Raw genomic sequence first — 14779 nt, 5'->3', positions numbered from 1 at the left:
TTGAGAAAAATCACATATAATTTTTGTGCTCTCACCGGGAATCGAACCCGGAACCTTCCGTGTGCGAGTCAAGCGTCTTGACCACTACGCCACGGAGGCCGCCAATATAGTTAACATATCGTAGGAACTTTCTCTCTAAGTTATCAATATTTACATTGTACATAGGTGACCAGATTTGAGATGCATATTCTAATTGAGACCTCACCGGTAAGCAGTACAATAATTAATGAACAATTCTAAAATAACAATTTGTGATTATCATACCAATGTCATATGCATTGTTTGTGAACCAAAATAAATTAAAATAAAATTATACATCACCTATCGATTCTAGGTTTAGTATAATAGTCCTTATTTAGTAATATCACAGTAGGAACTTTTTCTTTCATGTGGTTTAATGAATGACAAATTCAATTCCCCTTTTCTGTAAAACGCGTTTTAACGATCTGAGCGTGAAAATAGTTTTCCGCCAGAAAGAGTAAACACGTGGAATTTCAAGGAACGTCTTAATGAACAATTAAATAGGCGCTCTCAGCATTATAATGGATTCTCACCGATATGCTTTAACATGTGTGATTTTAAGGTATCTCTCCGTGAACATTTAAATTGGCACTCTGAACATGAGAATGGTTTGTCACCGGTATGAGTTAACATGTGAGATTTTAAATGAACTTTTTGCGAGCATTTAAATTTGCACTCCGAGCATGAGAATGGTTTCTCACCGGTATGAGTTAACATGTGTTTCGTTAAAGTACATTTGTGAGCACATTTAAATTGGCACCTAGAGCATGAGAATGGCTTCTCACCAGTATGAGTAAACATGTGTGATTTTAAAGTAGCTCTATGTGAACATAAAAATTGGCAATCTGGACATGAGAATGGTTTCTCACCAGTATGAGTTGACATGTGCGCTTTTAAAGTACTTTTCTGTGAACATTTAAATTGGCACTCTGAGCATGAGAAAGGTTTTTCACCAGTGTGAATTAACATGTGCGATTTTAATGTACCGTTCTGAGAACATCTAAATTGGCACTCTGAGCATGAGAATGGTTTTTCTCCAGTATGAGTCAACATGTGGCGTTTTAAAGTACTATTAACAGAACATTTAAATTGGCACTCAGAGCATGAGAATGGATTCTCACCGGTATGAGAAAACATGTGTGATTTCAAATGACTTTTTCGTGAACATTTATATTGGCACTCTGAGCATGAGAATGGTTTCTCACCGGTATGCGTTGACATGTGTGATTTCAAATGAGTTTTTAATGAAAATTTTAAATGGCACTCTGAACATGAGAATGGCTTCTCACCGGTGTGACTTACCATGTGTGATTTCAAATGACTTTTTTGAGAACATTTAAATTGGCACACTGAGCACGAGAACGGTTTCTCATTGGTATGAGTTAACAAGTGCAAATTCATGTAACGTTTTTGTGAACATACGAATTGGCACTCTGAGCATGAGAACGGTTTCTCACTAGCATGAGTCAACATGTGTGAATTCAAATAACGTCTCTGTGAACATTTATATTTGCACTTTGGGCATGAGAATGGTTTCTCGCTCGTATGAGTTAACACGTGGGACATCAAACTGCTCTTCTTTGGACATTTATATTGACACTCTGAACAGGCAAAATATTTCTGGGTAGCTTGTAAATCTGAAACAAAAACGAGAATAAATTTAATAAATAACCTCTAAAAAATTTATAATTAAGTAAGGGAAAATGGCAATGTATGACAAGTTGCAGTATTTCTAGAACTACCAAAGCTTTGTTGAAAAGCAGATGGAGAAAATTATTATAAAACGGACGGTGTTCATGAAATGTTATTTCTGATCACTGACCATGTACCGATCAAATCAATTTTATCAGTTTTATTCATACAAAAGTGAAACTCCGTTTCCGAAAATTGATATAAAAACGCAAAAACAAGACTATTATAGTGTGTTTAGGACAATTTTATTCACCAAAAATACGACATTTATTACTTATTTCATGAACAACATCAAATGAATTATTTTTTTATTCGATCGATGTACATTAATTAATTTGTCCCATCTCTAAAAATTTCGCAAAATGATGTAAGCTTGTAAAAACGTCGTTAATAATAAGATTTTTTTTTTTTGTTTTAAAGCTGATTTTATATAATTATATGTCAATCATCGTTTTAAAAATAAAAACAAAACATGCCAGATACGAATGATTTTTCGTATCAGTATAAATCACTCCTTAGATGTTACTACAAAGTTATGTCGTCACTTTTGCTGACAACTGTCTCTAATCAAGCTATATTTAAAGGACTATAGTTGTAAATGACCCATTATTCAAAAATTTAAACCAATTTGTGGTAGAGTCAGTGCAACGGACGGTTAAAAATATGTAATATGCAATAATATAGTTAGGCCCCCCGGTATCTGTCGGCTGAATGTTAGGCCTACAATAAAGGATAAATATTCCACTTTCGGGTCTGACTTTAGCGATACCGGGGTACTATAGAGTAGAAATTTATGTTACAGGCCCTAAAAAGGGCATTTGAATTTTGTAAACGAGACTAATGTCTGCCTTAAAAAAGGCATTTTTGTAAACGAGACTAATTTTTGCCTTCAAAAAGGCATTTTGTTATTGATGTGGCTCGTGCGGCGGCTCCCAGCGAAGTGACCGAGCCGAGCGCCGGCACCTCCCCATAGGCACTTTGGGAGAGGCGCGCCGGCCGGGAATAGTGGGGGCGGTATTTCCCCCCCACTCCCGTATTAGCCTAACGCCGGTTCGGACGCAGGGAGCGGGAGCCCACAACACCCCCTATATAATGTGTACATTTAAAAATAATAAATCAGAGTTCGCCTCGAGATTTCACCTTAGTCAAATCGTTTAATTTCGTCACTCCGCCCGACCTCGCGATCTGCTACTGGATCTACCCCTTGGACTTGACCATTGCTTCACCCCAGGACTACGAACCAGTGTCTTCTACCGACCTACGCAGTGACACCGGTCTTGAGAGGGATTTCAAGACATCATAACTTTCGGGATTTACGACCCCGAGAGCGACGACGGCAGCGAGACACGGCCAACACCTACCCCCTTGCTTCAGGATTGTGGAATACAGTCCAAAACTGTGACTTGTACAGTACAGTGAGGTTCAAACCTCCCCAACACTAGCCACTGGACCATGCTTCGATTCAATGGTATAGATCGATATAAGTTTAAGTCCTTCATAGTTGAAAGACAGAATCTCAGAGCTGGTATTCCGAACGCATTTACAGCGCGCTATAACGCGTATTTATTACGTAAAAACGCACTACACCACGCTATAATTGCGTTCGGAATACCAGCCCAGAGTAAATAATGTGAAAGTTAAAAAAAAACTCTGTTGGCTTATGTATAAATCACTGCACAACTCTGCTCCGGAATATCTAAGGGAACTTTGCATTGCAGATGAACTAGCTGACAGGCGTCTCACGCTTCGATCAGCTGTCTACGGCGAGAGGAAAAGTTACTATACCTCTACGCAAACAGCGCACTAAATTCAGTAAACGCGCATCTACGGTCGCAGGCCCTATGGCATGGAAGGCTCTCCCAGCAGAGGTGCGAGGCTGTGAGAGTGAAGTGATGTTTCGGAAAAAGCATAAAACCCACTTGTTCTCTAAATCATTTAAACAAATCCGTAGCATGTGTTAGCAAAATAAATTGTTTTAATTAAATAAAACATTTAAAAGTAAATGTTATTAACTATTTGTATATAACCACTTACAGACTTTTCTATGTATACCGGTTTTGAGACGTACCCGTCTCTTCGTCAGGAAACTTATTTAACCAACATGCAAAACCCACTGTACACCTTCACCATAGTTGTTACACAAAAATATAAAACCAACACATTAGGAAAACTTTAAAAAATAATGTTCCTTTGATCAATAATCAAACAAACTTCCAACATACTCCTTTATACGATGCTCCACTGTAATGGTCATCCTATTAAACCATTAAGCTTATCCCCTCCCTCCAACCCCCTCTACTTTTTTCATTAATTTTCAAACAATATAATATTTTCATCAGTGCATGTCGTGTTGGTTTTATATTTTTGTGCAACAACTATGGTGAAGGTGTATAGTGGGTTTTGCATGTTGGTTTGATTGGTGTCCTGACGAAGAGACGGGTACGTCTCGAAACCGGTAGACATAGAAAAGTCGGTAAGTGGTTATTTACAAATATTTAATAACATTTAGTAAAATGTTTGACCACAAAATTAATGCTTTAAATATTAAAAATAAATGTAAAAGTGTCAATTAAATTTATTTATCTATAGAATCACTGCGTAAAGCGCATATTACAAAAATAGCGCTGTATAAGATGTCCAAAATAATAATAATAATAATAATAAGTATTGCTTACTTGGGGCTTCTTCACTGTTACGAGAGTAATCCAAGCATTCTTGTTTGATGTCAGGATAGTCGATATTTATCTCTTTGAAAATAATTACATTACTGGTTGTCCTAGGCTGGTCACTGCTGGTTCCCGGTTCAGCCTTCACTGTAGCAACACCTGACTTGAGCCACAACGCCCCTTCCCCAGCATGGAGAATATCTCCTTTTACATTGGAAGTCCCCGGTTCAGCCTTCACAATAGCGACACCTGGTTCCTCGCTACTTTGAGGATATGGTGACCTTTTTACAGTATGGAGAATATCTCCTTTAACATCGCCAGTCCCCAGTTCAGCCTTCACTGTAGCAACACTTGGCCTTTTGCTTCTGTAGGGCCATGGCGCACCTCGCCTAGTATGGCGAATGTGTCCTTCTATATCGCCAGTCCCTGGTTCAGCCTTTACAATAGCAACGCCTGGCTCCTCGCTATTTTTAAAATATGCCTTCCTTTCCCCAGAATGGAAAATATCTCTTTTAACATCGTCAGTCCCCGGTTCAGCCTTCACAATAACACCAGGCTCCTCACTACTGTAAGGACATAAGGGCCCTTCCTCAGTATGGAAAATATCTTCTATAACATCGCCAGTCTCCGGTTCAGCCTTCACGGAAGCAACACCTGGCTCCTTAATATTTACTGAAGCGATTTCCATATTTTCTATTATTAAATCAAAAGAACCTGGAAATAATTCAAATAATTCATATTAAAAACCATTTCATTAATTACAAAATCGAGAATCAAAGATAAATAATACAAGGTGATGCCACTGCATGACATAACCAATACTCTTTTGAATATCATAAACTTTTCTGCTCACACAAATTTAAAATACACATTTGATCATGATATTCACAATTACAATACGCGTTACTCGGGAAATCTTCATGTGTCTAAGTTTCGCTCAACAAAGTTCGGCAGTGTATCATGATTACGTCTTTAATTATGATTTGGAAATTAAATGTCAAAATTTTCCCTATTTTTTGCGTATCAAACAATAAGGAAGTTCAGGGTCTTTTTAAAAAAATATTTTATTAAGGTTAACAGACTATTAAACCCTCCCCTCCCCTCCTTAAATAAATGTCAACTTTTTTTATTTATGCCGTATTCTGACATTAAACTGAAAAAAAATCGATTAATTCGATGTTTCCGTTCGATTATTTGCATGTCTCGAATGCTTTTATTTCGATTATTCCATAAAGGTTCAATGGCTGTGTTTCTATGGTTATGTCTCCTGTCACCTGTCATGTACCGGCGTTTTCGAGTATACCAATTAAGCCATATCTATCATATCCAGGGCTGAACACAAGCTGAAGCATAGCCCCATGCAAGGCGCAAAGAGTAGAAGAATTCACATCTAGCTAAGGCGCTTCCGGGCTCGATTTCCGGTGAGATCGCAATAACTAAATAATACTGTTCTCAAGCCTGACGGTAATTAAGTACTGTAATTTGCTCTCCTGCCTGTTATGGGGCTACAAATCAAAGGCATATTTGTTACTTACATTTTGCGGCGATTAGTATGTAAAATCTTCGTTTACTTTTGCAAGAATATTGTAATTTACGTATTTATTATCCGCGGAATAGGGACGCGCACCACCCATTGCTTGACAGCAGCACCATAGATAAAATCACAGATTTCTCTGCATATTGATTGACATCGTTTGAAATTTTCTATGTAAAATCATGCAAAGTAGTAGGTACTACGCTAAATTAGGGATTGCCGAAAATTGATTGAGGGGACCAACCAGTTTGTTTCAGCATTTAACCGCCAAATATTTATAATATTTAGAGTTTATCAACATTGTTATTCAAAATGGTGAATGTTACAAAACAGGCACCGTGGCGCAGTAGCAAGAAAAAAATCTAAGGAAGATTTTTATATTTATTGGACTAGGTGTTGCGATGTATTTTTTATAACTTTATTTCACATGCTATCTTTGCAACTTGCTGACAAGCTTCTAAAATAAAGGCTTAGCGGGTTGTTCTTTTAAAAATGGGTAAAATGTGGCCACTTAAACCAACATTCGAAGAGCCTTAAAAATCCCTAAAAATCCATATTTCCTTACCTTAAATATTCGCAATGTATGTGGTAATCTACTACGCAACATAATATGTGTTTTTTTTAAACAAATATTATTTGTTTACAAAAAATACACACCTGCAAAAATACAGATAGTCGTCAATTTACTACCAACGCGAATAACCTTATTTAATTAAAAAATATAAATATTTAATTAAAAATATCACATGGATAAAAATATAAATTCATAAACAAGGAATACATTGAATAAATACAAAAACCTCACCTAGCCACTTTTTGTGGCTTGTTGCTGAAGTTTACCTACATTACTTCACGAACACAATCCACAATCCACGCTAAGTTAACCGTCTGCGCTAAACATTTTTCGAAACCTTTCGAGATGCCATAAAAAGGAAAAAAACTCAAACTGGCAGAAAGAATATTGAAAAAATATAAAGCCAAACCCACATAGCTAAATAAACGAAAATGGTAATATACAAAAAGGGTAGGTACGCGGTGAAAACGGGTTTTTTTTAGATTTCTGAGATATAAATGCCATATTTTCTCATAAACGTGTTCAGAAAATTGATTTATTTTTATTAATATATAACAACGGACAAGAAGAACATTTTGTAGAAGAGAATATAGAAGTCTGCGCATTTACACGGCTTTTGACCTGTCATTGGCTGGTGTAAGTGGTCGCCTTACACACTGCAACATTCACCATTCTAATTATAGTAATAAAAATACTTTATAGTTTTATTCCACTTTTATTTACAATTATTTTATAATTTTTTACCAGTGACCGGGTTTCGTCGTGACTGACATCGTCAGACTGGTGTTTATTATTATAATTAAAATGCAGTTCCACCAAGAAATGTCAGTAGAAAAACTTAATATATTCATCATTCTGCCTATGTTTGAACATCCATATTCTTTCATCTGTCGATCTATTTGAAGTCAAATAGTTTATTTAATAAATAAAAGATGCTTTTATTACAGGCATCAAATAATAGAGCTTGATAAAGGAAATGTTTATAAATAATTATAAAATCCAATGGCGATACACAACACACATTGTATTATTAAACTCAATCAACGAAATGGCGGAGGTTGATATATTATATAAAAATATAATGTATTTTGTGTATAAAACGTATTTATTTGGTCTACAAACAATGAAAAATAATATTACAAATTCATAAATATTCCAAATTAAAAAGGCACTACGCATTTTTAATAAATAACATGTATACACTAATAAAATACACATTTTAATAAAATCAAGAATGTAAATTATTCTAATTAAAATTCAGTTAAGTATTGTAAAAATTAATTCATTAATACAAAGAACATATTTTATATGAAACTAGCATGTTTATTAAAATACATAATTAAAATAACTAAAAGTTTCTGCAATTTCGATGAAATCTATTTGATGATTGATCTGTACCTTAAAAAATATTGGTCTGATGAAAAAAGTTGAGTTTGGATTTCATTCTGAATTTTATTTTCGCAGATTTTCCTTTTGATACTTTTTTCTAAAAAATCTGCAGGGTCATATATATATGCAAAAACTGATTTTAAGCGCCATTTTTTCAAAGTAGCTGCATGAGCGGCGGTCCCTCGAGGTCACATACTTTAGGTCTTACTAAGAGCTCTATGTCCACCGATCCTGCCGACGAATGACCTTGAACGTTCCATTCATATAATATATCTCGGCAACCATTTAACTGATCTAAACCTGGGTTTTACCAAAACCCTCAGGGGGGTTTGGTTTCACTGTCTATATATGTTGATATTAGTTACATATTTAAAAAGTAAAAATTAATACCTGCATCATATTCGTTTTTTTACTATAAATTACCGAGGTCATTTTATAACCTTACATTTTTAGTTGAGACTAAAGCCTTACTCAGAACATTTCAAAATAATATATTTGCATCAACCGCATTAATAATATTAGCAGTAATCATATTAAAATTGTCAAATAATACTAAAAAGAAGCATTTCCAGTTTTGTATTGAAATAAATAAATGACCTCATAATAAAGCAGTGAAATTTTCCACTAAATTAATTTTGTTTTATTGAAAATTTAAAGAAGAGAGGTGATGCACAACCCTTTTTGTTGTTGCGTAAAAAAAATGCCTTCTGAAGTTCAATATTATTTAGTTTTTTTTCCCGGCGGATATTATTTGAGACATAAATAAAAGCGTAAGACAAAACAGTGCATAAATGTGTAATAAAGTTTTGAGGAGTGCATAGATGTGCAATATGTTGCACGGACGCATTCGTAACTGCTATGAACATATTAAACATGGCGGATACAAATGTCAAAATAATTGTTTAAGGCATATAATAATGATGAATCCGATTGTGCTTTCATTTCTAAATTGTAAGAGATATATTTAAATTGATAGTCTGTAAATGATAGATAGCGGTGTCCACGTGAAATCTACTTCAATATAATTCATTATGTTCCAAACACAGAATGCGAAATCGATACACTTAAATACTTCAAGGATAGTTGATTATGTCCATGAAAAACAATGGAATACAATGGGATGTAATGATATAGTAAAATTACAGTAACAGTAAAGTTTTAGTTCCATATTTGAAGTGAATGAGCTATATTATCATTAAATAAGTTATAAATGAGGCTATGTAAGTTTTTCTAGGTCCAGAATATTATTATATATATATTATCCGAATGTTTGGAGTGTGTGTGTGTAAATGTGAGGAATGTAGTCGCAATATTTTGAGTTTGTCCAAATGATTGTAGACAAAAAACTGGATTTCAAACATAAACAGCTATAAAAAATAAGCAGTGGAGCTAGGTAGAAGTAAAATAGATTGTCTCATTCGCCCAAACCAATATTGAATCAACTACTCCACAAGTGTATAGCTTATGTATTTGTTCTTTCATTGTCCGTTTTGTAATATAAATAATATAGATGTACTTAAATGAATTATAAACATAAATACGTACCTAGTTTTTAAAATTGTCTGAACATTTTGTTAATTATCTCTGTTTATTAAGTTTTTTTTTTTTTTTTTATAGAAAAAAAAATATTTGCGTTCTTATGATTTACCCAAATATTTAATTTTGAGGGCCATTTTCAACGAGTTGTAAATAACTCACTATCAGATAATGGAATCGAGTTGAGGTAAAGTGGGATTCGAACCACGGACATTTGTTCCGTGAGTCCGAGACACTAGCCACAGGACCACAACCCGAAGTTAGTCTTCTTTGTTTATTCTCAAATGAAAAATAATTTTAAAAAGTATATTGTTAAATGTTCTCGGCACGGGTAACCCCAGTGAGATCACATTATTTTTATTATTAATTATAGTTTGTAAGAGAAAAATATGAATAAATAAAATAAATAGGCGAAATGGTGGATGTTACACAGTGTGTAAAGTGGCCGCTTAAACCAGCCAATCACAGGTCATAAGCCCTGTGGATGCCTAGACTTCTATATTACCTTCTGTAAAATGTTCTCCTTGTCTGTTGTAATAGGTATGTTAATATTTCCAATAGTTTGACTTAGCTGCGTGTGGGCTTAAGTGCGGGCTGCAGAAAAGATCATTACATTGTATGCATTTTTTTAGGACTTTAATCTTCAGATAACAGTTTCAATTTGTATCCATCCTCGAGTACATTATGGAATTCGCTTCAGTAACTATTAAGACTGAACCGGGGACTGGCGATATAGAAGGAGATATTCTTCATACCGGGGTAGGGATGCTATGCCCCTACAGAAGCGAGGAACCAGGTGTTGCTTGTATAAAGGCTGAACCGAGGACCAGTGAGGTTAAAGAAAATGTTCTCCGTACCGAGGAAGGGTCCTTATGCCCCTACGAAAGCCAGAATATTGATTTCGCTACTGTAAAGGCTGAACCGGGGGCTGGGAATATAGAAATAAATATTCCACACACTGAGGTAGAGATGCTATGTTCCTTCACAATCGAGGAACCATGTGTTGCTACTGTAAAGGCTGAACCGGAAACTAGCGATGTAAAAGAAGATAGTCTCCATACTGGAAAAGGGCCGCTATGTCCTGACGGAAGCCAGACGGCAGATTTCGCTTCCGTGAAGGCTGAACCAAGGATTGATGATGTAAAAGGATGTATTCTCCTTACTGGGGAAGGGTTTCCCTGTCCCTACAAAAATGAACAGTCAGATGTCGCTACCGCGAAGTCTAAACCGGAGACTAGTACTAAACAACAGTATTTAATAGAAGATGATAAACTGACCTATACGAAAATTGACGTAGAATTTTCTGATATAAAACAAGAAAGTTTAGAATCCTCTCACAACACTGAAGGTGAGTTAATAATTTTTTCCACTTTAACACTCAAGATTCGTTACATCGGTTCGTTTGATTAATTATTATAACAACAATCATCTTGCTTTTAAATAAGAGAATAAGCCGCCTATAGTGCCTCGCTATCATATTAACTTCATTAATCAACATATCACAACAGAGATGAAGAACATTTTAGAGAGCGCAGGCTTAAGGCTTTTGACCTGCCATTGGCTGATTTAAGTGGCTACTTAACATACTGTGCAACATTCGCCATTCTGTCTATATTCGAATATTTTTTTAATTTAATTTTATTTTATTCAGAAAACATACAGTCATATATGATAAGTATTAAAAACAACAATTTTTTAACATAAAAAGACCAATTAAGTTTTCATAAATTATGCAAAAAATATAAACATTAAATGTGACAAAAAAATAAATAAATAAGAATTTCAAGTGAGAAAAGAATAATTGTTGACATTTGCGTTTTCCATGGAGGTAATAAATTAAAATAAATAAAAATACCGAATGTACACTCCGAGCCATCCACGCACACACATGAACGCACATATAAAACATACACAAACATATACATTACATGCGGCACATATACATAGCATAAACCACTCAAGATGTACATTCAGCAACTAAAATTTTCTGTACAAATGCAACGTGCAGTTAAAAATGTCTATATTCCTTCAACTCTTCCATCTGTTGACGTTTAAAAAGTTAAAAAGTTGAAACAAGAGATGGAAGAATTAAAAAAATGTGGATGTTCTCCAATGGACCCGCCTTTGTCGTATTGTTAACTCAAGACAAGATCTGGACTTTTTTGGTTTAAGTTTACAACGATTTAAACGAGCACTAAATAAATAGTCCAGATCTTGTCTCGATCTCCCTTATGTTTGTCAATGCTTCTTTTCTTTTTTTTTAAATGTTTTAAATTATTATTTTATTGTAATATTTAAACCTTATAAATTGTATACATGGACAATGTCCGTTAATAAATAAATAAATAATAAATGTTCAAACATAGTGAATGTTACACAGTATGTAAAGTGGCCACTTAAACCAGCCAATGACGGGTCATAAGCCCTGTGAATCTTTAGACTTCAATATTCCCTTCTCTAAAATGCATCCATTCCTTGTCTACAAAAATTTGGGCAAACTCAAAACATTGTTATATTTACTTCAGTTTATTAAGGCCTAGGTGTTACATGTCAGAGAAGTTTCTAGTTTTAGTTAAAACTTCTGTTGGGTAAACTTCGAAAAGAGTCACGTTCTTTTTTATCTGTTCTACGGTTGTGAATTGCTAAAATATATTGTTTTTCTTTTTAGGTCCTAGGAGGAGCGGAAATCAACCTAAATATCCCGAAGATGGAGAGACGCGTTCATCGTTTGTGTCACCCAACACACCCTATACTGAAGAGAACCCACACTCCTCACAGCCTACAGTAAAATGTTCCAAGGGGAAACCAAAAACCAATGTATTTACACATACTGGAGAGAAACCATTTTCATGTTCAAAGTGTAAATATACGTGTTTAAAGAAATGTAATATGAAATCACACATTCTCAAACATTCCGGTGAGAAACCCTTTTCATGTTTAGAGTGTAAATACACGTGTTTACAGAGTAGTGATTTAAAAAGACATTTTCTCACTCATCTTGCTGCGAAACCGTTTTCATGTTCAGAGTGTGAATATTCATGTACTCGAGAAAATCAATTGAAAATCCACCTTCTCACTCATACTGGTGAAAAACCTCTTTCATGTTCAGAGTGTGAATATGTGTGTTTACAGAATAGAGATTTAAAAAGACACATCCTTATTCATACAATTGATAAACCCTTTTCATGTTCAGGGTGTAAATATTCATGTTTGACAAAAAGCGAGTTGAAAACGCATATTTTCACTCATACTGGTGAGAAACCCTTTTCATGCGAAGAGTGTAAATATTCATGCATAAGAAAAAGTCAATTGAAAAGGCATATTCTGACTCATACGACGATGAAACCCTTTTCATGTTTGGAGTGTAAATTTACTTGTTCAACAAATAGTAGTATGAAATACCACATTCTTACACACACTGGTAAAAATCCTTTTTCATGTTCAATTTGTGAATATGTGTGTTTAAAGATTCGTGATCTGAAAAGACACTTTCTAACTCATACTGATGTAAAACCATTTTCATGTTCAAAATGTAAATATACGTGTAACAATAAAAGTAATATGAAGTCGCACAGTCTCACTCATTCGAATGAGAAACCATTTTCATGTTCAGAGTGTGAATATTCATGCGCAAGAAAATGTATTTTAAAAAGTCACATTCTCACTCATTCAAATGTAAAACCTTTTTCGTGTTCAGAGTGTAAATATTCATGCATAAAGAAAAACCAATTAAATAGACACATTCTCACTCATACTGGTAAGAAACCTTTTTCATGTTCAATGTGTGAATATGCATGCATAAGAAAATGTGACTTAAAAACACATACCTTTACTCATAGTGGTGTAAAACCTTTTAAATGTTCAGAGTGTAAATTTTCATCCACAAGTAAAAGTTGATTAAATAGCCACATTCTCACACACGTAGGTGAAAAATCCTAAAATATACCCAGTGTTGTTACGTATTCTTATAGATTCGACCCCTTTATATATATGAGTATAACAAAATATATTTTTTAAAACATTTAATTATAATCATCTTTAAAATATATATGTAAAAAAAAAAAAACAGAATTAGTGGTCAAAAACAAAGTTGTTTTATTTATTTTATTTTAATATAATTATTCGTTTGAACAGGCTGAGTCATGTTAGATGAAGACTACCCTAGCCAGAGGACACTCCATATTCATGTTCAAATGCTTTAGTGTTATAAAGATACCCTGGTACCTAATAAAAACTAAGAATATTCTTTTGAATATTTTTATCTTTAAATATATTTTTAAAGTTATTTATTTGACGAGTACCTATTTAATTTGACAAATGAATATTTTACAACCTTTGATTGCAATATTTGAGTTTGTCCAAATGTTTGTAGAAGAAAGACCGGATTTCGCCCCCTTGGGAGTCATTAAGATTAACAAATTACAACGGGGATGGAGAATACCTTAAAAAGGTAATAAAACCATCTGGTCTAAGAAGAAGTTTAAAAATTGGAAAATTGTTTACAGGCTTTGCCTAGTATGTGAAATTCAGTCAGATGAATCTCTTCACAACAATAAAGGTTTCATCTCTTTAACTTCACTAAAATCAACAAATGGAAGAATTGAAGAAATATGGATGTTCAAACATTGGCAGAATGGTGAATGTTACACAGTGTGTAAAATGGCCACTTAAACCAGTCAATGACAGGTCAGCCCTGTAAATGCCTAGACTTTCATTCCCTTTTTAAGGTATTCTCCATCCCTGTTGAAATTTGTTAACCTTTGAATGCATATTTTTGTCCTGTTCTAAATAACTTATTTTACATAGAATTATTATTACCTATATATATTTCTTTAAATTATATTTTAATATGAATAAGTTGCATAGAAGAGAAATTACTAGTTTTATTTTTTCTACAAATAAAAGAATGTCATAATCATTTTACATGATACGGAAATTTATTTTAAATATATATATATTTTTTTTAATATTCCGGTTTTGACATCATTTTACCAAGTTTTATGGCTGCTAAATTCATAGACATTCAGATAGGTCCTGATTTTTTTTTTTTACGTATGGTATTTCATTCAGGAAGTTTTATGTTTGTATAATATGTAAATATTGTGGAAAATAATAATTTTACATAGAAAATTCCGAAAGATGTCAATCTATAGGAACAGTTTAGACCTACAGAAGGTACTTTTGACAAATTACAATAGTGTTGTGTCAATCTTTTTAATTCCGATTTTTGATATCGATTTTTAACCATTTTAATGTAAGTACAGACAGGTTTTCGTGATTAAATAGCTTAATACGTAATACATCAACGTCAATATTATCGATGATTTATTTTAATTATCGTACCGTGAACTCCTAAAAATGAACACG

The 14779-nt window shown here is 33.9% G+C and overlaps 1 protein-coding gene and 1 long non-coding RNA gene across 5 annotated transcripts; one reads left to right on the top strand and one right to left on the bottom strand.

Annotated features, from left to right (window-relative positions):
- Nucleotides 1-377: 377 nt before the first annotated feature.
- Nucleotides 378-6023, bottom strand: LOC148275959 (uncharacterized). The gene is made up of 3 exons (XM_088234974.1): nucleotides 5915-6023; nucleotides 4389-5093; nucleotides 378-1658 (listed from the first exon to the last, which is right to left on the bottom strand). The coding sequence occupies exons 2-3, from the start codon at nucleotides 5065-5067 to the stop codon at nucleotides 538-540; spliced, it is 1800 nt and encodes a 599-aa protein (XP_088091100.1). The 5' UTR covers nucleotides 5068-5093; nucleotides 5915-6023; the 3' UTR covers nucleotides 378-537.
- On the top strand, nucleotides 5664-13137 carry LOC148275958 (uncharacterized). Of its 4 annotated transcripts, none has more exons than XR_015823912.1 (3): nucleotides 5664-5800; nucleotides 10045-10760; nucleotides 12081-13137. It is a non-coding gene; the product is annotated as an uncharacterized LOC148275958 (long non-coding RNA). The 4 variants fall into 4 exon arrangements; XR_015823910.1 differs by lacking the exon at nucleotides 5664-5800 and adding an exon at nucleotides 8746-8827; XR_015823909.1 differs by lacking the exon at nucleotides 5664-5800 and adding an exon at nucleotides 8748-9096.
- Nucleotides 13138-14779: the final 1642 nt, after the last annotated feature.

Source organism: Micrasema longulum, unplaced genomic scaffold (genome assembly GCF_059751315.1).
Source record: "Micrasema longulum isolate JH-2025_06_02 unplaced genomic scaffold, ASM5975131v1 h1tg001311l, whole genome shotgun sequence".
Classification (NCBI taxonomy): Eukaryota; Metazoa; Arthropoda; class Insecta; order Trichoptera; family Brachycentridae; genus Micrasema; species Micrasema longulum.
The sequence above is the reverse complement of the archived record's forward strand: the minus strand, read 5'-3'. Positions and strand labels throughout refer to the sequence as shown.

Bases quoted from the DNA above. Each gene is read 5' to 3' on its own strand.
- LOC148275959 (XM_088234974.1), bottom strand. From the start codon at position 5,067: ATGGAAATCGCTTCAGTAAATATTAAGGAGCCAGGTGTTGCTTCCGTG. The intron at 1,659-4,388 runs GTAAGCAATACT...TTTTTGTTTCAG, and splicing joins TAACAGTGAAGAAGCCCCAA to ATTTACAAGCTACCCAGAAA.